Source organism: Mytilus trossulus, chromosome 3, assembly GCF_036588685.1.
Source record: "Mytilus trossulus isolate FHL-02 chromosome 3, PNRI_Mtr1.1.1.hap1, whole genome shotgun sequence".
Classification (NCBI taxonomy): Eukaryota; Metazoa; Mollusca; class Bivalvia; order Mytilida; family Mytilidae; genus Mytilus; species Mytilus trossulus.
The window spans coordinates 16,946,571-16,971,538 of NC_086375.1; the positions used below are offsets into that span (position 1 = coordinate 16,946,571).

General features: G+C 30.5%; 1 protein-coding gene across 2 annotated transcripts in view; it reads right to left on the bottom strand.

Moving 5' to 3' along the window:
- Nucleotides 1-450: 450 nt before the first annotated feature.
- Nucleotides 451-24,968, bottom strand: part of LOC134710273 (glypican-5-like) — a 31,165-nt gene continuing 6,647 nt past the window's right edge. Inside the window, exons 3-7 of one of the 2 annotated variants that reach the window (XM_063570561.1) lie at nt 14,264-14,967; nt 8,162-8,427; nt 6,987-7,089; nt 4,365-4,506; nt 451-2,971 (exon numbers count right to left, since the gene is read on the bottom strand). In XM_063570561.1, coding sequence (XP_063426631.1) covers nt 2,856-2,971; nt 4,365-4,506; nt 6,987-7,089; nt 8,162-8,427; nt 14,264-14,967 — 1,331 coding nt within the window. In that variant the 3' untranslated portion in view covers nt 451-2,855. Of the gene's footprint in view, nt 2,972-4,364; nt 4,564-6,986; nt 7,090-8,161; nt 8,428-14,263; nt 14,968-24,968 lie in introns of both variants that reach the window. The other variant, XM_063570560.1, reaches the window with a different exon arrangement.

Genomic DNA, 24,968 nt, shown 5'->3' on the forward strand with positions numbered 1-24,968 from the left:
CTAAAAAAAGTTAAATTTAAACAATTTCTTCTAAAAATCAATTTTTAAAAACCTGTAAAAAACATTATCAAGCAAATAAGATTATTTTTGTTTTATACCTGACTTATGTCACTGTTTGAAGATTAAAGTAAGCAAGCTGTCACAGTAAGAGATCATTAAGTTACTTCAAATTTTACAATTCGTGTTGAGGTAAATATGTTAAATATAATACAAAATTTCAGAAATTGAAAATGCTCTTAATCACTTCCCACAAAAAATATGTACCATATTGCAAATTTTTATATATTTTTTTGTTTAATTGAATAATTACACCACTGCAACTGAGACTTCTCAAAAGTTGATACTTTGTGTGGTCATCAGCACTAAGCATTTGGATTCAACTAAAAAAGCGTCATAAATGTACACATGATAGGGAGAAGAACTTATATTAATATGATAGGAGCAAATGATAGTGGGAAATTATTCAGTTATCTCCCTTCGTGTCTTTGTAATTTATTATCTCCCCTTTATAACTTTCTATTAAGGACAACAACTGAAGGATATTCTACTACATATATGATAAATGGTCTATAATGCTTGGTTAAAATTTTAACATGATGCAAAATAAAATCAGAGAGGCCACACAGAGTAATTCTTTAGCTTCTCAGACTTTTTTTAATTTTATTTTAGGCAGATAAGTACTTTTGTCTTTAAAAATTTCATAAGAAAATGAAACAAAAATAAAATCATGACAAAAAATAGAATAAAAAGCACAATGAACTTTTTTGAGTGAACACAGACAGGCCTGAAAAGCTAAAGATTTGTCTGATTTGGTTAGATACATATCAATAAGTATATACATAACAAAGGATATAACAAGTTTAGACATTTTTCTCATACATTCCTTCATTGTTATGACTTTGTTAACAAGTGACAACTGAACTTTCCACGTTAATTAGCTTGCAGCTTTCATTTAGATATATATGTACAATGACTTGAAACAAATATAATAAAGCAAAAGAAAGCTAAAGCTTACGCAAAGACGTATGTTTGTTCACTCATGATTTACATTGAACTTGAAAAGCTATTTAAGTTTTTTTGGCTAAGAAAATGTTAATTAATTGCCTATAGGAATGTTAGAATTAAATAATCTGTAAAACAGTTTTGAAAAAAAATTATACATCTCTTCAGTGTTGCAGATAATCAATTCATTTTTCTGAATACACTTTCATTGAAGTTAGCAAACCCTTAATAATGAAAAGGTATACTCCAAATTTGGATGTTTGAAATTACCCTTTTTTTAGTTTACTCAAATGAAAACATTTTTTTAGTTTACTCAAATGAGAAAAAATTTTCACTTTAAAAATCACAATGTTTCAGTGTTTCTTTTTGAACATATTACCCAGAATGCATCAGGCACTAAAACAGTAATTTTATAAAACTAATTTAAAAACAAAACATGCTATATAGTAGAAGAAGTTTTCCGAAAAGAATTACATTGACTGATATTGGTTTATCAGTTAAGTCTTAAAATATACAAGTCCTTAAGGTAACACTGAGTAACACTACTTATGACGCAGAGAATGGATACAAGCAAAGCAATGCAAAAACTACGATTGACCTTTGGCCAGTTAGCTAAAAAATACATCAGCAAAATATACATACAATTCTGAAAGACTTGAGATTATACCTTTTGATAATGACAATAATGAAAAAATAACAACTAGGAAAAGCATTATTTACTAATCTAACATGCATATGTTTCCAAGTACAATGTATTGGATTATACAGCAATGAACATCTGATTCAATGTGTTGTAACTTAATGTTGCCCATTAAATATGCATAAACTGGTAGAAAGACTTGACTAATGAATACATAATCAAACACCTAATGGCGAAATTCAGACGCAAAAAAGTTTGGCAACATAAAATTTTATCAACAGTAGACTAAAAAAACATGCAAGGATTTATCCTGTAGATATTCTGAACAAAAAATGAAATATCTTATCAAATCCATTAATTTCAATTATTCAATGTATCAAATTTATTAACTCTCTGATGGAGCAGTCAATTTTTCATATCTATGTTATTCAAATTATGTATCAAGAATAACATAAGGCAGCAGGGCACTACCATTCATTTTTTTTCTTAATTTTAAACAATTAGAAGTTATGATATAATGCAATTTACATTTTCAATATCTGAAGCTCTATGAGTAATTTAACTGTTCATGCACCAGAATGGGAGTGACTAAATGACTCTAATATTCATTATCTTGGATTTTCCCTCACCAAAAGTTTTGGTTTGTATTTTTGATATTTTTTACCCACAATGCTTCAGACTCTTAAATGCAATTTTGTTCCAAACTACACACATATTTGTCTACAGTCACACACATTATTTCTATGTATTAAATAGTTTCTGTCTATTATGGTATAACTATGTATGTTTATGATTAAAAGCAACTGTCACATTTTTTTATATTATTAACAATACCTGTATGTAAATGAGTGGACCTTGTTCAAGGTTCAAAGTCATACTTGGTGTTTTGTATGTTTCAAAGTTTTGATCTATGCATGTTCTTATTATCTCTTAATAAATTCATTGACTAAGTCAACTATACTTTTGTGAACAGCAAGTGTTTGGAAAAAGTCATGAAGACATGTTTTTTTCACACAGAAGATAATATAAAAATAGTGTGACAAGAAGCTTTTTTAAAAATACTTATAAGAATGCTGCTAATATTAGTTATGTATAAAGGCACATATACATTACAATAAGACAATAAAGTTAACATAATTGCAAATATCACATGATAGAAGTTTTATTCCGAGTGTCTCACTCCGTTCTTTTCTCTTCAGTCAACTGCTGTCTGTCATAATATCAATGTTGTTATAACTGTCAGAATAACCATCACCATGGAAACAGAAACTGAACTGGCAGAACTTTCAGGCCGTTGATTTCTATTTGGAGGTTTATTGAAGCTTTTGGCTGAAAATAAAGACAACATCAATTTAAAATTTTGTTAATTCTGAATTTGTTACTTTCTTAACTTAAAATTAAGCACAATGAATCTTGTCTACACCGACCCGGACTACATGGGAAATTTGTTTGTGAGGAATCTAAATATCAGAACAAATTGTGAATATTCTTCAGTCATTTAACCCGTGTTAACTGGAAATTTTTCTAATGTGAATATTCTTTGTCATTAACCTGTGAAAAGTGAACACCTTTCAAATCCAAATCCTCACGGCTATTTTTCAACAGACTTTATGGAAAATATTTTACATTAATTTTAATTTCATACTACGTGTATTTGATTTTATAATTTTAAGCTAAACATCCAAAACTGTACCAGAGTAACCCCTACCCTTTCCCCAAATACAACTTTGTATGTAAAAATTCCTAATTAATACTTCCTTTAGCTAAGTTTACAGATATTGAGACTGACGAATTATTAATTGTTAATAAACTGTAAATAGAACACTCGCTAGTATTACATGTCTCACAGTAATAGAACCATGTTCTGGTAATTACATCTAATTATACATAAAAATTATCAACTTCAAACATATGTTATAATTAAAAGAAGGTTGTTTACTTGTCTTCTGTTTGTTGCCCTGATTTGCTTGCAAAAAAAAAACGAGAAAAAAAAAAAACTGGCTTATTTAGAATTAGCGGGAAACCAATAATTTATCTTTTTTTTCAAAGCCATGATTTACACATGAAATATCACATATGATACAGAATGAATAACAAGTAAATTGTCATTGATTAAACAGAAGATCTAACATGCTTCGAAACAAACATTAAACATCTCTATGCTTGCATGATATTTGTATAGCAACTGTGAAATTATCTAATTCTTGTTCTTGTCTGTGAGAGAGAAAATACAGAAACTGTTTGACACTTTTTCATTTGATATTTGATGTTTTTTCCCAGTGGTGGGTAGTTGCAATTCCACCCTAGACGTAATCGGTAAAATTAAGGTGTAGCCGAGAGTAGAATTATGTCAAATTAACAAAAAAGATAAGACTTTTGTATAAAGTAAGCTCCAAAGTTTTTAAGCATGAACTTGAACTGAATCAGGTTTGCAACTAAGTTACTGCATTTAGAAATGCATTGCTATATGTACAATATTTGTAATGAAGATTGAAGGCAAACACGTTTTTGGTCATTTCACAGCTATTATAAACCCCAAATTTTATATCCATGTTCAGTATATACATCTCTATATTGATTTACAATGATCAAAGTCTTTAACTGCAAGGCAATTCACAAATCCCTAAACCACAGATTTGTCCATAACCATAAAAATTTGAAACAACATTAAAATGTACTTTAACAGGATATGTAATTCTGAACAGCTCTAAACTTGTCTTACTTGGTGCAAGGGTGACATCAATTGGGCTCGGTGTTTGACCACTTCCATCCCCACTACCACTTCCCGATCCATTCAAATCTTCATCATCTGTCTCTAGAACGATGCCTCCGCCATCATTTATACCTCCATCACCGCTACCATACTTGAAAATTGAGGAATCTGACATCATTGAGTATTCTTGATGTTCTGTATCTAAAGTCTGCAAAGAAATAAATAAGAATATTCAAATTTTGTAAACAAACTTAAGAAAAGTATTTTCTGAGTCTAGTTGTACTAAAACTAAAAACTTTACCCATCTGAAGGTGTTGAAGGATGTTTTTTTTTAATTCAAGACACCATATCCATACAGCAACACACAGAAAACCCAGAGCAATGTGAAAGGTAAGTAATTATATTTCTTTATCAAAAAGAAACAGCAAACTCTTCCACACAGAAGACAAACTAAAAAACAAAAATGTTTACTTAGTCAAATTTGAGGACAAATCAATCCAAAAAGAAATTTGAAAGAAAAAAAATAAATACTTTAGTCAAATTTGTCTAGCAACGCCTAGTTATACTTTTGGAAAACTCATTTATCTGCAAAACTGCACCACAACCTGCATGTTTTCTTATAATTAATCTCCCATAGTTACTTTGATTTTTGATAACTAATTTTTTGCACAAATGTAACATCACAAGAGGATAATATGAAATTCATTTGAAATCCATATTCTGATTAGAAAATTCTGGAATTTTTGGTGCTCCTGTAAAAATCTGTTGTTTTGTCTGAGCATACGGAACAGCTGCAGATTTTGATGGTTATGCTAATTAAATATGAATGATTAACTGTTGTTTGCTTAAAATTCATAATTAAATATGAATTAAATTGAAAAGATAAACTATATTATATCTGAACTTTTTGACATCTATCATAAATTCTTATACTTCATAAAATTCTTTTTCAAATTCAATATTACAAGTAATTATAGAAAAATAAAAACTTAATTTGCAACAGTCAATTCAACTGCTGACGTCTGCAAATATTGAAATTTGTTATTTAAAGTTGTGTGCAATCAATTGTAATAAACCGACTGGTCTGTCAACATTATGCACTCTGACTACAAAGAATCCATAAAACTTTCATCCTATTTTGATCATTCATTGGTTTTGAATTTAAATACTCAAGAGGAAATACTGTTTCACACTACAGACTTTAGTTTACCATGTTTTCTTTAATACTTCACCCGGGACCGATAAATTATTTCTAAACATTAACTGGAATATTGAATTTCACAATGATTTTCTAATGAAAGATGATTTCCATAACAATATTGTAACTGAAAAAATAATAAAGTGTAGTGATTGATATTTATAAACAAAATCAATCTGTTTTCCATAAAAACAATTTGCAACGTTTAAACTTGATTTCAATCAGGCAATACTGTGTCAGTTATCTGAAATAGATCGAAATTCAGAGAGAAAAAACAGGAGCTCCAGTAATTTTTTTAGAAGTGTCAGCATGGGTTATCTTCCCTTGTTTTGCGTACAGATTTCAACCTTTTCATATCCCATGGTTCTGACAAGTTTATTTTTTAACCTCCATCATTCAAATGTCATAACAATATATATACAACAGAAGTTTACACTACATTATAGATATATTACCTAGATGTGCATTTTATCTTTTTAATCTTTATCAGTTGTTTTGATATCAATCAGAGGATTTACAATAAAATAGTCAAAACATAGGTATTTATTCATGAATCAGTATATTACAAATCTCCATCAAACAGGGTCACTGACATTAAGGCCAATGTTTGGTTCAATTTCTATTGTGGGCATATAATTTAAAAGTAATTTTCAAGGCACATTATGGCTTAAAAGTTTAAATTGGTTATTTTTCTTTAATCAGTATTATGTAATCTTCTCCAGGCTTCAGATCGATTTTAACCCATGAAGACTTGCTAGAATGACATTAGGACAAAACTGATTTTCTATTATCCCAAATATTCCAGAAATGTTAAACAACCACTGTCTTTTCTGACACTTCGAATGAAGATTATTGGCTTTTTATTGCTGACTATAACTTGCCACTTTTTACTTTTCTTAATCAACGAATATATAAAAAAGAAAAGATGTGGTATGTTTGGCAATGATACATTTTTCTCTCCAATAAAGAACAAATGACACAGAATTCAACATCATTGTACCTAGATGTTAGAGGGATCCCAACCCTCCCTTAACCTGGGTATACCAGTACAACATGAGAACTAATATGTTCTATTTTCTTTTTAAGGATATAAGCAAATATCTTGGCATGTGTATTGTAATATATGTTTTTTTCAATTCATTTTATAGTTTGTTCTTATGTTGTTCTATTCCACCACTGTCTTATGTGAGAGGAGGGTTGGTGCCTTTAAACACTATAGGGTTACATTAAGTGCATTTTGAAAGCTATCCAGTTATCTTGCCCTGGTGTCCTAGTTACCAAAGCTCAATTCCTCACAACTACAATGGACCTTGATATAAGACAAAAGGAATGAAGTGTGACTTATGATAAATATCAGCATTTATATCAGTAGTGTATAATTATTTCTGATACAATCTCTAATAATACATTTTTATAATAACATTGTCACTTACATTTCTCGTCAATGACAGTTTGTCTCTCATTGTTATTAATTGTGGGTCCACATCCATCTCTGATGTGGTAAATGCTTTAAGATGCTCGATATTACCAGTGAATCTAAAATAGAACAGAATAAACTCCTCAAAATATCATGTAAAGAAAGCAACTAATGGAAAAATGTCGATATTACTTAATTCCTGTATTCCCAAATTAGATAATTTTTTTGTCAATCAACACCATCTTGAGCAGACTACATCTAACAAAATTCCATAAGACAAAGATAAATGCTGTCTCCTGTTTAGTTCCCTGGAGTCCTAGGATATCTCAAAAACAATTTCATTCTTGTTTATCATTTTTCTCCCGAGAATTACATAAAAGACAAGATATATTCCAAACCTATTTAGATAAATGTAAAAATAACCATTCAAAGAATATATCTCAATGTGAAAATTGGTAGAGAACCCTTTTGACATTCAAATTTTGTGTTTTAATCGTAAATGAATTAGGTTACCAGTTGTTCAAGCAAGCCAGGAGGTTTGTTCTGGAATATTCACCAGACAGTTAATAACCATGTTTCAAACTGACAAGATCAGCGTTAACTTTCTATTGACCTTCTGACAAAATAATTAATTCCTAAGTATTGAATTCCTTCACATATATTTGTTTTTTAGGTTATAGACATAAAAGTAATTATTCTTTTGGTTAAAGATAAATGGATGGCTGTTCAACATCCAGTGGCAAATTAAATGCAAAGTCAGGGCAAGATCATGAAAATGTGACATGAATTTAGACCCTGCTATGTGCTAGTCCAAACATGATGAGAGATATTGTAGTGTGCTCATTCATTAGGTAATAGTATTAAAGAAGACATGTAACCCTACCCGAACATTTTTTTCCAACTCAAAGCTGACCAGCCTTTGCTCTTACTTATAATTTTGCTTCAAGCTTATTGGAGAAGCAGCAAATACCAATTTTTCAAGTCTTTGTTTTCAATTGGCAGTGAGTTGTTCCCTTGGCCTCTGTCACCTGAGGCTGGCAGGCTACCTCGAGACAACTGAGTATAAAAGTTTAGTGACTATTCTTAAGATATAGAGGTTTAGTAATCTGTGTTAAGTGCATTCAACCTTAAATGTATCCTCACTACCATCTTTATTCATATGCAATAAATGTAAATAGTGGTAACTATTACCTGCCCACCAATGTACCATTCCAACACACAGCACTATCTGGATCCTGGTCATAAAAAAGTTTTTGCTCACAAATATCTTCAGAAAGAGTGCTGAAAATATTCATTGAAATAAGAAGTTGTTCCTTCACTTGTAGGACTTGATCGTTTAGGTCACCACCCATTGTTCTACGGTTTCTGTTATGTTTGAGTTGTGTTCCCAGCTCACTAGAAGCGGTTCTGATTGGAATTTGTGTGTCTGCTGCAGAAATAGCACATAAACCTTTAGCCTAGAAAAATAATATCAAAATAAAATAATTACTAACTTGACTAGATCAACATGTTTTACATTTGTTAAGAATACTTTTCATACATTGACAAACATTTATGCAATTTTTCATATGCAACTATTTTTTGTAATGATAGCAAAATCAATTCCATTGACATAAATTGGTATGGTTTAAATGGAATCAATCTGACTTGGCAATAACATCTGTAGAGTGTAATGGTTTAGAATGCTACAGGTTATATACATCTGTCACATCAACTGTTTAAGGGTAAAGTACAAGATACATCAGCCACTGCGCTTAAGCAATTAGCGTTTTTTAAAACCATACTTTTGTACAACTTGCTAGCGCATCGTAATTTATAATAGAACATTAAGGAATCATTTCGTCAACAAATTATTAATATAGAACATTCAGGAAATAGAATTTTTTAAGGTTTGTTTCTAAAAAAGGATTTCCTCTAAGATACTTTGAAGTAAATGACTACTAACATCAGAGACTAGTCACTGAACTGATCTGCCTTTTTTTTCGTCTGGAAATACCAGTCACGCAGGAAATTGGAACAAGGAAGAATTTCACTGTTTACAAATTAACTATTGTATACCACAGCAATGCAATGGTCACAGGTGTAAAGCTATTAGATCATATCTAGCCTGCCTTGACAAACGAGATAGATGCCATAGATGCTGGTCTAAGACGTTAAGTACTTGAGGTAATTAGAGTCTAAGCAGTATAGAATTGCCCTATCATCCTCTACCACAACACAAGGCTGGCATGTTTATTTGTATTTCTCACTTTGAACTGCCTAATGAGTGAGTGTAACACTTTTCAAGTTTCAAATTTCTTTCAAATTAATGGTTTATTTCATTTTTTATCAAACTCTGCCATTTTTTCCACCATCTGTTGATATATCTGACAACCTAGTGAAAACTAAAGCTGCTTTTTTTAGTATCTACTTGACATGACAACCTGCATACTTGTCAATTAAATCCATGTCTTTGCTGATGGATATGTACAATAATGCTTCAACATTTAAAATACCCTTGCACTATTCTAACCAGAAAAAAATGGCTTTTCTCATCATGTACCCCCAGAAAAGAACATTTCAAATACCCTTCTCCTACTCTTACAGAAAACATTGGGCTTTTCTCATCATGTACCCCTAGAAAAAACAAGCTTAGTTGCCACTCAATGGATTGTATAAAGTATGACAGGAAACCAGTTTATTGTATAATCATATGACTATACTTTGGTGTGCAAATAAATGCTACTTGATCATTGGTATGTGATTCTGAGATTGAAGTGGAATACACAGTAACAAAATGACAAATTTTGAAAAACTACAACACTTCCAGGCTGTAACCAGTAGGCAACTGAGATAATCCTTAAATCCAAATCACCCCCTCATCCCCTACCTTATACCCAGATGTCGGAGAACTACAAGAAAGCTCTTTGAACAAAGGTTATGTCAATTTCAGTATGTTTTTCTTCTAAATTGTTACCATACGTTTTCAGTAAAATGATGAATTACTGAAAATTAAAAAATCAGCTTTGTTGACTTGATCATTTAATATTTCATTGAGAGTTTTTTTTCTTTTTTTTAATATACCCCATTGAAATCATACTTAGAACATTATGAAAAGAACTGTTACAAATATGACTTCCCCCCCCTCTTGTAGCTTCATGGAATGTTGATATGAGCTGAAGCAGCAATTTTCCTGATAGAAGTCCTAATCTTTCACAGTTTTGTGGTCTACTTTTTGACCATCTATAAACATTATAAAGTGGGAAATATTAGTCATCTGCTAAGTATAAATTGAAAGTCAATTTACAATTTACAGTCCAATGATAAGCTTGCTTTACTTATGAAACTAAAATACTCGGGTAATTCAATGTAAAATAGATAGTCCAAACAAGATTAAGCTGTTTATAAATACCAAGTTAACTTAGTGAGGAGAAAAAATTTACTTTATTGACAAACTTTAACATTGTCAGACTGTCTAGCATATTGACCTTTTTCAAACCTATCTAATGAATTGAATACCTATTTCATAAATAAAATATCTACGTCAAAACTTGCTGATAATTTTCTATAATGAAGAACTTCTTTTGTTCAAATGCAAACAACATTTTTCCTCATTTAAGCAGGGTATAATACAGTTTAAATAACAGCGAAAATTGGCTTTCAAAATGATAAATAAAAAGATTTGTAGCAGCAGGACTAAAGACACAAATTAAAGACCACTTTCCACGTGGACAAATATTTGCTTTTGAAGTGAAGAGCATTCCTTACAACATCAAATTCTTTGCTTGTGTATATTGGGTAAACATTCAGTATAGAACACGCTAGAACCCTGTTACCAAAATTGCCTCACAAACAAACCAATTATTGAAATTCTTGCAATTGCAGAAACATTGAAATGTTCTTATTATGAATTCAGAACTCATATACAATCCTACACTTGTTTACTTAAAACCACTAAATTAAAAATCCATCTGCATGCAGCCATGATTTCATAGTGGAAAGTAATTTATAAAATTGTATCATTGCAATCGAGCCAATGTTTTAAAAAACAGACTAATCTGAAAGATGAAACTGAGAGACAGAATAATCACTCAATCAAATACTCAAAAATTACAAACTAAATACAAGTTGATGAGATAATATATGAAAAACATCATTCAAATGTCAAAGTTTTAATAGATTTTCGTGTTTCCAACAGTCTGCTTTGTACCAAAGTTTTAATCTCTCTTGTCTTTGAAAAAACAGAAGTAATATCTTTGGGAGTTAACAAATGAAAAATTACATCTTAATTTTGCCAAATATCTATGAAATGTTCTGGCAATAAAGAGTCATTGTAACAAAAATTGCTTAATTTTTTTGCTTTTTATCAAGGCAGGTTACAAATCAGCTTCACCTAATGCTATATCAGCATGACTTTACGTACACACGCACCTATGACTGTCAAGTACTGATATCTATAAATTCGTTCTTGAATCCATTTTTTGTTGTTGCATTTGATTGTGGTGTCAGTCATTATCTGATAACTTTGTTTGAAATGCATACTGTAAAATTGGAAAGTTTAGCTTCTTTGTGATGAAGATAAAATCTTGAAATGTAAATTTGATGCATCAGAATGAACAGAATCAGGGAGACAAAGTGAAAAAAATAAAATTTTGCAGAACAATTTGTCCCATGAAAGGTTAAATCAAAGCAATTGCAATGTCAGACTTTTAAGCAATGTTTGATTAACAAGAGGATCTTCTTTACTCAAATATAAAGAAAATATTCAAACTGTATTTCAATGACCTACAGAAAATTTCATTCACTTTTAATTTTATAACTAGTTATTTAATGGGAATCTCTATGCAGGACCCTCCCCAAAGTGTGATTTGCTTTTAGTTATTTTAAATATATGGATAACCATTAAAATCTTTGGAGAATAGATGATTCAAGTGTTTTTAAAAACTTCAATATGCATAGAAGGATTTTTTTTGTACACATTAATTTCAAAAACTTGAAAGCAAAGTGTTGAAAAGGAAATGCAAAAAAAAAGCATGAAAGGCCCTCATGTAAAGTTGTTGACAGGCAATAACAAGACGTGTATGAGGACCATCACTGTCAAAACAGCTACCAAACATGTCGAACAACATAAAAAATCAACAAAATCATATCTAAATGTCAACATATAGTTTTCAAGAATAGTCAAGTGAGCTCTTTAATTATTATTTTTTTGTTACATATAAAAGGATGTCATTTCAGGTGAAAATATCATGTGATACTTATCAATATCACTCCTCCTGTTAGCAACACCTCCAAAAAAAGGTTCATAGATGACATTTTACTATGTATAATTTCTTACCCTTTCAAACATACCCTGCTTACAACTAGCAATCAAAATCTGTCATTTCACCAAGTTTCTGATATATTTTAGAGAGATGCAAACGATAACAAAGGGGACATTCAAATTCAATGACGAAAATAAACTGACAACACATGATGGCTAAAAAATAAACCGACAACACCTGATGGCTAAAAAATAAACTGACAACACATGATGGTTAAAAAATAAAATGACAACACCTGATGGCTAAAAAATAAACAGAAAAACAAACAACAGTACACAAAACACAAGGTAGAAGAAAAACTCAAGACTGATCAATACATACACCACCATATACCAGGGGTGTTATCAGGCAACTTGCTTAAAAGAGTGATTTAACTGATCATAATTTATGTAAAAATTTCCAAAAATAAGTATCACAAGGAAAATTTTCCCAAAAAAATGTATTATGTTGTGTTGAAGCACTCATTGTGTGTTCAGTAAATGCTAGTTCTATAAACACACAATCACAAAAGAAGTGTTTTTGATTGGTATCATGACCATTGCTACATCTGACATCAAATTTACCAATTCTTTTCTTACTAATAGAGTATTTCACAACAGGTCTCTCTCTGTCTGTATCACAGCAGCCATTAAAAAGCAATTTAACATGCATTGGGTGTTACACTGCTAAACATCATAATGGTTTTGAACTAATTATCGTTGGCTTCCAGAAAAGTACTTCATCTACGTGCATGCATCTAGCATCTAATAGTAAAATTAAGTTGCATGTGTGACAAAAAACATAATTATATATTTACAGTAAAATCTGGATACATGCAATATAGAAAAAAGATCTTATACATTCATTACTTTTGTGCAAGCTTAATGTCTTCTTTAGAAACTAACTAACTTCTACTAATTGGTGTTTTAAACATAATATCTTTTAAAACTGTTAGTAAATAAATTACAGTTATTCAATATACATAATTATCTATTATAATAGCAGATCGTTTCTGTTGAACAATAAATGGAAAAAGATTGTGTTTCAACAAAAAGGTTGAGAGTGGTAATTTGACATGATTACCGTTAATGGCATTATTAGTAGAGTGGCTTAATTTCCATATCAATTTGTAAATTCAGGATAACCTTCACAACCAAAAAGGGAAAATAATGATGATATTATATTTTTTGTCATTTTTAATTTTGTTTATCTAATTTGTTTGAAGTTCATCTTTTGTTGTACTATTCTGATATATTTAGGGCCCAGGAGTCTATCCATAACATGGCTGGAGCCACTGAGTATAGACATGAAGATATTCAAAAAACATATTAAGCATATATTTCAACTAGATTTAGACCTGAATTTAAAGTGTGAGGGCTTGTCATTAATATCATTGCTTTAAACTTGAAAAACAACTGTTAGAACGGAAATGCAAAAATAGACAAAAATGGCCTTCATGTTAAACTGTTGACAGGAAATGACAAGAATTGTACCTTTATAGGACCATCACTGTCACAAACTAGTCAGAAATGACAGGACCATCTTGATTGTAAAAGAAATATATATTATCCATCAATATAAATGAATTTAACTGCTGTGGTACATCTGGCTTAAAAATTTTGGCAGAAAAATCTACAAAGACTGTAAGGGATCCATCCTGCATCAAAAATTGAAATAAATAGCAAATAGATTTGGAGTATTATCAAAAAGACCACAAGCTAACATAAAGGACAACTGGGTCAACAAACTATGATATAGCATATAGAAATAAACTGGGGGTGAACTCAGATGCTCTGAAAGGGTACTGCTCCACATTTGCTCCACATTTGACACAAGCATGTTGCTCATGTTAGTAAAAGAACTGATAACAATGTTAACTAGGTAGGTTACAGTCAAAATAATCACTGGTAAGCATGGGTTGATAGAAACTTCACATTCTGCTGTAAACAAATAGATTTGGAGGGTGTAGGCATTACTCAGTAAAAGTAAATTTAATGACTATCATACTTACAGCATTATAAGTAACTGCAATGTTACGAACTGCATGTTTGATTGACATATCAATATCGTGACTCAGTTGTTGAAGTATTGCTTCCACGTTGTATTTGTCACTTTGTCCACCATCTAGTCGTACAACCGACATCATCAGTTTTTTCCAGTCTTGATGTAAAATGGAAAACTGTGCTAGACATCTTCTCATTGTATTCAAACATAATCCTTTGCATGGTAACACAGTGGTTTCGTTTTGACAACGTGAACAAAACTGGAGCTGAGTCACTTGGTGAACACATTTTTCTGTGACTGAAGCATTATCAGTCAAGTTAATGGCTTCAACAACTAGAGAAAGCACTTCTATGTATGATTTCACATTTGACAATGTATGTTGTAAACTGTGTGAAATATTGTATTGGGTTTTACCAAATGGTACCGGAACAATGTCTTGCCGATTCCTTCGCAAGCATGAAGTCTGTTCTGGCGTCAAAGTCAAAACTTTCCCACTATGAAGATTGTACTTCAACACTGATGGAAATATATTGTCATAAAACGTTGCAACAGAGGCATATAAACTCACTTGTTTTTGTTTCATGAACAGACGTATCTGTGAAAAGAATTCTGATACAGTTTGACTATATTCTGACTTTGGAATTTTGTAAAGATCTTCTAAAGTCACTGAAGTTTTGTTCTCAGATAAAAGTATTAATGAAGATAATCTTTCTGTAAAATAAAGAAAACAAAATATTAGATAGCATAAAAATACCATGAGATTTATAATGATCATATCAATACTATTGGGTGACAATGTATTTGTTAATTCCAATGTATTCTAAAAATTGTGGGAACTTAATATAAATAAATTGAAGAAGGTTAAAAGATAAGTTTTGAACTATTTAATACCAAAGGAAACTGAAAATGAAAACTATCTAAGAATAAATGAAGAACAAGTGAATATTGTTTATTTTGTAGTGCAGATATAATATAGTCTTTCAAATAAATCTAGATCTGATATCTATGATGGCAAAGAAAATTCATCAAAATATTACACCTATCAACACCCTCTCAGTTTCAAGTAGGCAATGTTTTCAACAAACAGAACTGAGGAAAGAAGGCTTTCATTGTGCCTAATTGATTTATTGTTTCATATGGTTTATTTATTTGTTTTTTACATGTTGCAAGTTTGATTTTTTGCATATAAGTAAAGCTTTTAGTTCATCATGATCATATAGTATACCGAGATTGTGATTCACTAATTGTATAGAGAAGAAACTAGTTTTATAAACCAGTCAAAGAGACAACAGTTAAATGAAGTCTTCTATGGATTTATCTTTAGCAGCAATTTTTATGAATTTGATTGGTTAATTGAGGTGAGCAACTCAGTACAGAGTTCTTAGAAGGCTGAATACATTTTGGTTTGCCAAAAACTACAAAATTAAATATCTACAAAAATCTTTTTTTTTTAATCAATCAACAAAAATCGATCCACAAAAATGTATACCCTATACTAAAATAATAAATGAATCTGCCATTTCTAAGTATACAAATTGAATTCTGTTCAATGAATTTCAATAGTTTTCTCTCACAGACAGTGTGTGAAATCTATTGTTTTTTATTTTATCAATTTTCTCTTCCTTCTTTGAAATATCCCCAAATATTTGACAAAATTCTTGAATCTCATCAATTTAAAATGGTGATAAAAGAGGTGAACACTTTTTATTCAAAATTTTTATTATCAAATGATCTCAACTCAAACTTGTATATAAATGTACATCAATTATGACCTAAATTGCCACCACTATAGGTAAAAACTTTGTTATACATGTATTTATTAGGGATAATAAATATACAGTAAACATATTTCAAATTCAGTCCTGGTCTAAATAAGTGATTGAACTTAAGATTGGATAACTAGGTGATTTCAGATGAACACCAATAAACAATAGTACTGAATTTTATTTAAAATTCTATACTTTTGTCATTATTCCATAAGTTAGTAGAGGTGCCTGAATTTACAAGTCTAAGGGCGCCAGCATTAAACTATTTCTAAATAAAACCGATTTTTCTTTATTACCTGACTTCTCACATTCCTAACATGGTTAAAGTTTTCACACGGAATTCAAATTTACATGTATCAATAGCATTAAGTGGTACTCCAATAAGCTGGAGTGTAAACAATAGAGTTATGTTATAAATCCTTCATTATTTCATTTTGTTCAATGATTATTTAAACACCTTTGATCTTTTTTTAACATGATAAATCAAACCCCCATAAGAATTCAATAGAAGGAGGAAGTAATAACCGCTAAACCTGTAAGAATAAACATTGATATATATCACATAATTTCCTCCTTTTTATAGTCAGTCATTTATTTTCTTTCATATAAAACACATTTTAAGTATATATTTTTCTTAATGAAACACCATTGTAGTCACTCGTGAAACACCCAAACAACAATGTAATTTAGAAACAAGAAGAAAATATTTTAATTTCAGATATACCAAGACAAACATTGTAATTTTTTAAACAAGAAGAAAACATTGCAGTAATTTAGATAAAAAAGTGTAATTTCTGAAACAAGTAGAATACAGTGTAATCTATGAAACTACATGAACACCTTGTAATTTGAGAAACAGCAAGAACACATTGTAATTTATAAAACAACAAGAAAACAGTGTAATCTATGGAACAACAAGAAAACATTGTAAATTGAGAAACAGCAAGAAAACATGGTAATTTATGGAACAACAAGAAAATATGGTAATTAATGGAACAACAAGAAAACCTTGTAATCTATGGAACAACATGAACACCTTGTTATTTGAGAAACAACAAGAAAACATTGTAATCTATAGAACAACAAGAAAATATTTTTCTCTATGAAACAGCATGAAATCTTTGTAGCAGTGTTGTCATTATTAAACAAATTACACAGTGTCATCTTTGACACAACACAACACAACATCTTCAGAAGAGACAAGAAAAACATGTCATCTCTATGTGACCCAAAAATAATATGTTATATCTAGTGCAAAAATAAGAAAAACTTATTAACCAGCATTAAGAAAAAAATGTCACCAAAAAAACCCAGAAAAACAGAAAACATCATAATCTCTGAAAAACATAAACAAGAAAACATTTTCATCTTTAAAGTGACAAAAACACTTTCATCTTTGAAGAAGCAAAAAAAAATTCACCTTTGAAGTTAAAAAAACGTTTCACCATAGAAGTGACAAAAATACTTTCATCTTAAAATGAAGCTAAAATTTAACTCTGCCATCTGTAAACAAGCAGTGTCATTTTTTGTACATTAAATCTTAATATAAATAGGACAAAAGTCAGGTGTACGTGTATGGAATAACATAGAGATGGAAAACCTGCATTACACTTCAAAAGTAGTATCCAAACTCAATATTTCAAATAAAACTGGGAGGAAAAAACACAAGAATCATTGTATCTAAACCTTTGGTGTTACAATGGGTAATGTTATTTCTAAAATATCCTTCATTAAATGTGTTTTTGACAAAAAGGTTCTGTTGTCTCTTATACCAAATGATATAAGAGCATTAAAAAATGACAAACAGCCAAACCATCTAAAGTCAACTTTAATTAGTTAATATTGTTTTCTTGTAACCTTCATATCTTAAACTAGTGCAAAGTTGGATTTAATATAATTAAAATTTATATCATACAAATATATTTATATTCTGAATAGAGTTGAAAGATTGAAGATAGGAATTTAAATTATATTAATCCCTCTTTTGGTGAAGGATTAATACCACTGGAAATAATTTCAAACCATGTCCTTATAAGTTAACCCCACTACAATTATATTTTTGGCCCCCAATCTAATGAAGTTTTGAAAATAATGGATTTTAATCTAATTATTGTTTGGACTGCAATGATTTACTGCATCTATAATGTGCTTTGGGCAAATAATCAATCATCAGTTACAATCCCTATAGTGTGGCTTAAAAATTACAAAGTTTGTCATAATCAGCATTCCATTCCAGAATTATGTAAATAAAATTCCAGATACTTTTTGTATATTTTCCTGCAGCACAGAGGCTGGGCATATTGCATAACAATGTTGGTGTCAACAAATACATGGATCTAGGGAATCAAATTATCCATATACAACTATGGTCTACCTTTACTATAGAGAAATCAATGATCAGGATCTACTCAATTTACTAAACCAACAACAATTGAAACCAAATCAATCAAAAGCATTACCAGAACATAACTGAAACAACTTGTAGCCATGAGATACACAACATTCTGATCTATAAATACATATAACTTTTTAAAATCCTTGTTAGGTAATTTTTACCCAATCCCTGTACAATTGCTGTAGACTGACATTCATCTAGGCAATAACATATCTTTGATTGTTTTAGTTCATTAATTATTCACCAGTTCTATAGACTATGGAGGAGATTTAGAGTTTGACATAGTTGTTTAGACACATTATATTGATGAAAAATATATGTTGCCCTCTGGATCCTGTCTTTGAGTTGCTCTATACTCCACAGCTCCTTTTATTCATATTCAATAGATCTTAAACTCTAACTAATATATTTTGACATAACAAGGATCATGATGCAATTCACTGTACACTATACAGCAATTACTGTAACATTGGCTTCTTGTCATAGTATTCGATAGGATGCGATGGACGATCTATTGAAATACAAGTATTCAGCAATGATAATAAATCCATTGCTCTCTTTAGATCCCTCTTAAAACAGCAATATATTTCTTTTTTTCTAAGTAAACAGTAAGGTCATTTGAATATTTGTTAAGCTATTGCAATTACAAGCAACAACAAGACATTATATTCTAAAGATTTAAACACTTCCTTATTAAGTTGTTCCAACTTTTGGCTATGATCACAAAATTAAAAAATTAAAGGAATGGCCTATATTTCCTGTTATGGTGTAACAATGAAGGGAGAATCCATTCCTGATTCTAATTCATTGTATTGAAAGAAGAATGGCTAATATTTCCTGCTTGGATGTTTCAAGGGAAATAGCATCGCTAATTCTAATTGTAATTAGAAAAGAATGGTCAATATTTCCTGTTTAAATGTAACAAGGGAAAAACCAACAAAGTACAAATTTTGACCTTTGTCCTCAAAATTTTATCCTAAAATTTCCCAGAACATCCATTCCAGAAGTTAGATGACAACTACTGTCCGCTGAGAAGGTGTATGGTATCTGTAATGTCTCTTATCCTCTTGTTTTATAAATCTCTAACAATTAACTCAAAACCTCATAATGCTAAACTATATATGGTATATATATACATAGAAAGTTGCAAAGCTTCTATATTATATGTGAAGAAAAGGTCCTTTCAGTGAAAACTGTTGAACTTAACTTGATAAAACCGTGACTGAAAAAGATCATGAGTATTTTGTTGGTATAAGTAATCAGACGAATGATAAGTCTTGTAATCACATGATTAAACATGTCTTATAAGGATAATGCTTGAGTTTCTTTTGTGGTCAAATAAAAGTCAACAGACAAAAGATATGGAAGGGCAAAGGTCATCTGGACAGGTGATCAACAACCAGGACATTTCCGTTGTGTCATAAACTTCGCCACCTACTCACATATTTAATTCTAAATCAGGCTGTGATGTAAATATGACCTAAAAATAAATTCCTTTGTCCACACTCTACCTGTCGTTAGGTCGTGTGTGTTTCTTTTGATCATTGCATACCTGTTTCCACTGTATTAGCATATGAAAAGGAAAATCCAACTTCATTATACCCCTGCTGGTGTTATTTTTTAAGTTTGGCATCACTCCCATTCACTGCAGCTTGAATTCATAAAATCTACACAAGCGGCAGATTAAATGTTCTATTACCTATATGAATAGGTAAAACATACTTATGCTAAACAGATTACTTCAAACTTTAGTGAAATATATAAATGAGCCTGTGGTATTTAATAAATAAATAGGTCTCTCTGCCTTTCCAAATTCAATTTTCCATTAAAATCTGACTAACTAAAAACTAATTCTTCTTCTCAGTGTGAAGTTCTGTCATTTCAGACAAAAAACCAAACATAAATTCAAAGCTACTGTTGAGATTTGAAACATAAATTTGTTACGAAGATAAACACGTGCACCTGTTTACAACTTTTAAACATTGAAAAGACTAGCAGTGACACTTATTTGAAATTATTTAAGTATTACTAACTGAAACATTTTAAGATCTGTATCTTCAAAAATCAGCATTCTGAATTTTTTTCACAAATTTTACAAATTTTTCTTTCAAATGTTTTGATATGGTGAAATATTAATGCTTCTTCAAGCACAGACTCCACAGCTCATCAGTTAAAGAATTCAACACTGAAAACTATTAAAACTTTAATTCTACATGGAAATTTGAATTTGGAAGTAAAAATGTATTTCTTATTCTATGGCAGTCACATGACCAATTTACACTGATATTGGCAATATAACTATGAAATAATAGGACATGTCATTATCAATTTTAAATTTGTTCTAATATTTGGACAATGTTCAAGCAACTGTTACATATGCCAAAAGTAAACCGAGTCCCACACATTAATAATTTTAGTTATTTTGAATTATGGATGTTATACTCAATTAGAAACATGAACCTCACGTAATGTTTTCTAAATGTGCTACATGTTTCATTAACTACTTCAAAAAAGTCAATGATATACTCTGTATAAAAATAAAACTGACTCCATAGAATCGTTTCAGTGTTTGGAAAATATTTCTAACAATGCAGTCAAACAAACTGTAAGATTTATAATGTAGATGTATACCGGGTAACCTAGTCAGACCCAAGAATGTACATGTATTTGTGCATTGTTGTTCTAAGCATACCCACAGTCGCTATTCAAAGTTTTAGAAAAAGTAAGTATATTCTCACAAATTACAACTGATGTCTTTCAATCTACTGGCCAAGTAAAAATATAAAAAGACAAGATGTGGTGTGATTGCCAATCAGACAACTGTCCACAAGAGACCAAAATGACACAGACATTAACAACTATAGGTCACTGTACGGCCTTCAACAATAAGCAAAGCCGATACCGCATAGTCAGCTATAAAAGGCACCAATATGATAATGTAAAACAATTCAAAGAGAAAACTAATGGCCTTATTTATTCAAAAAATTGAATGAAAAACAAATATGTAACACATAAACAAACAACAACCACTGAATTACAGGCTCCTGACTTGGGACTTGAAGTCCTTCTATTCAGTAGTTTTAAGAAAAATGTGACGAAAAGTTCAATCAAAAATAGAAAGTAGGTATCTGACTGATAAAGTGTCCACACGACACTACAAATCATCACTTTAAAGATGCTAATTAAATATAAAGACTTTTTTCAGTAGTACACAATGGTACATGAAAAAGAGTGACTTGAAATATTTGTTGGATGGGTGGAACAGACATATACAAGGTAAATGGAATATAGAGTAGGGAATATAGTAAATAGTAAGTAAAGTATGATTGTAAGTGTTAGCATTGTGGTTACAGTACGTTAAGCTCTAATGAACATCTAAATCATAAGAAAAAATATGTACAAATGTGATTAATAAAGAAATCAATAGTTCTTTAAGCCTCTAGACAATTGTCATTTTAGCCATTACATCTTGAATATTACATCTTAGCCTTTCATTTTCCATATATTTTCGGAGAATCTTGCATTAGTAATTGTGGTTAAAAAAATTATCTAATATAAATTGATATAGACCCATGTTATATTTATTTAATATTATCAACATTTATACTGCCTAAAACCCTAGCAAATATGAGACTTTGATTTTTCCTTAAACTGGTGGAGGCTGGTCTCAACAAGTTTCATTCAATCTCCCAATAAACGTTTGAAGTTCTTTGATACAATTATTTAACATGGCCAACAAGGAGTGTTTTCATCAGTAAATGACAAAGTTTATGCACAAAGGTGATTTTTTCAAATTTTCCACAACCAAAAACTGCAACGCATTTACACATTTCCATAAACAGTTGTATAATTTGTTAATAAACAACGTTGTATACAGTTATATCAAGTTATTCCTCGGTTAAGTCATAAAACTGGGACATGTGAAACAAGAAAAAGGACTTATGATATGCATCAATACTAACAGATGGTAGACAGAAGGTCACACTTTGAAATTGTACTGCCTTAAGACATACAAGTTCAAATATGCAAATTACTCATAATTTATTACCATTTACAAGGACCAGGTGTATGCAGAGTTTAAAAGCCCTAATATTCCATTATATTGCTGGAACATGCAATGGCAAAAATTGCAGAAATTTTTTGTTACCTAATGAAACATTACTGCATGTTTGTCAATCTGATTTGTATGTGTACCTTTGTCACATAAAAGAGTCCACAGTTTAAGTTGTGCATAATCACAAAGGAATGTAGACTTTATCTAAATGTACAATATATATACAGTTTAAATCTTTTTACGGCCATCAAATCTTTTTATCAATGGGTTTTTACCAACTGTTTTCTCTGTGAATAAAAGAAGACGTGGGGCGAATGTCAATGACACAGCAACCTGACAACAAAAGTTCACAAAAATAGAAATGTAGAGATCATCAGAAAGTCTCAAATGATTGAAAGGAATACACATCATAGCATATAGCTACATATGACAAAAGAAAACTAGTCTTAACAAGTACATGTATCATTCAATTGATTCTATAACTTTTGTTCTGTACTATTGTCTACTGGACTATGAAGAAATAAAATAGAATTTTTAACAAGTAAGTTTTACAAACAAAACCAAATAAAAGATACAGTTTGAGAGCCAAGAAACATTTTTTATCTACAAAAGGCTCATCAGTAAGGCTCAATTCAAATCAGTCTTTTAGGCCAAATCAAGTACAAAATTGAAGAGCAATGAGGACTCTTAAATTCCACAAAGGTTTTGCCAAATACAGCTTAGGTAATCTATTCCTGTAGATATACTTAGTCAACACAATAGACACAACAATATATCAGACGCAAGAATTTTTATGGTTTCTGCATTCTGGCATAGTTAATAGTGGATGAACAAATGACAGATGGGTCCACGATTGAGAAATGTCCCACAGATTTTTGAACGATTGCGTGGATGATGGAAGTGGCTGTAAGATCTGTCAGAAATTTGTTTTTATATGCAAAATGTAATTAGCAGTGTCACATTCTTAACCTAAATGTGCAATATATGTCACTACACCATTATTACAAGAATTAATAGTAAAAATACATGACATATTTATCAACTGTCAGTGGTACAAAGAGAAAGTTTTTAATTGCAGGAATTTGTGCCATGTCACAACAACACCATGTTCATAATTTGAGAACCAATATGTTTCCATACTTTATATATCCCCCTTTCTGTCATTGAGGGGTCACAAGGAAAGAACCCCCTGTTGTTGGAATTTTTCTTTAAATCAGGTTTTTTAAAATCACCCACATCTTTCATTTGCAACTGAACTTAAAAGGTACCGGTAGTTCAGATGTGCCAGCAGAGTAAGTTGAAATTTTCATCTAATGGAAAACCCTTCTAAATGTTTACTTCCTTTACCTTTCAGGTTAGGTGAGCTAAAAAGGGAATCCACAGTACTGTTTAAAGTTTGGGAAAATTGAAATTATTTTAGTTCAAAGGATCCAGCAAATTGTACAGGTTACAGACCACCAGTAAAACAAAAACATTGTTGCTGCATCAAAATACACCTGGAAGATCAGAGTGAACAAAACAATAACTTATATGCCCTTAAGCAAGATTTTCTTTATCTAAACCTTTGTAGTCAGGACTAATTTTCAGGGACAAACAACTGAAACTCTACCTTCTGTTATACATTTAATTTAATACATACATATGATAAATGACCATGATTGCTCTAATAACCGCTAGTGACCTTTATTTACCTCAGGCTCTGTCTATGTGATTTGCATTATTTTTTATTACAATAAATTATTTTACCATCTAACCTATGAACTTTATATCAGTCCATTATGACAAGTAACGGTTAATCATAACAAACTTTACTCTTTTGAACAAACATTCCTGTTACAGTTCTCTTCAGATTAAAATACATGTACTGGCACGGCAGCATTATGGAAAGAGTAGTGTCTTACAGGAGTTTTTTGCTGTTCTAGTTTCTATTCTACTATAATCTTTCCTTGTTTTAAGAATTATTTGGAAATCTACCGCCTTCAGGGAACCTGACTCTCTTCCAGACTAATTACTTGATCTACTACTGTTTATTTAACACTATGGGCAGTTAGTAGTTGGGACCTCAAGTCTAGTCTTGAAAGTGTTTCCCCATTAAACACCTAAAACATAGATATTATCAAGGAGGTGATAATTTGAAAGTTGTTTGAAAGTTCTCCATAAAACAAGTTTATTAGGACTAATTTATGAACTGTAGGGAGACTCATTTTAAGTTCAAAAGCACTTTACATGGACATCAATTATCACATAAAACTCAAATTCGTATGCAATGTACAATGTTTGCAAGTCTAAAAAGTTTATAAGGGGCATAACTCTAAAACAAAAATGCAGCTGACCAAACAACCAAAGACTATACTACAAATAAAAGACATATTTATCATTTATATATTTTTTTTAAAATGATCTGCAAATACTCTTTTTTATAAATTTTTTAACTATTATGCAATTTCAATCTGGTTTATAATAACGTGTGTTGAAAGATTGTAGACAAACCAACAGA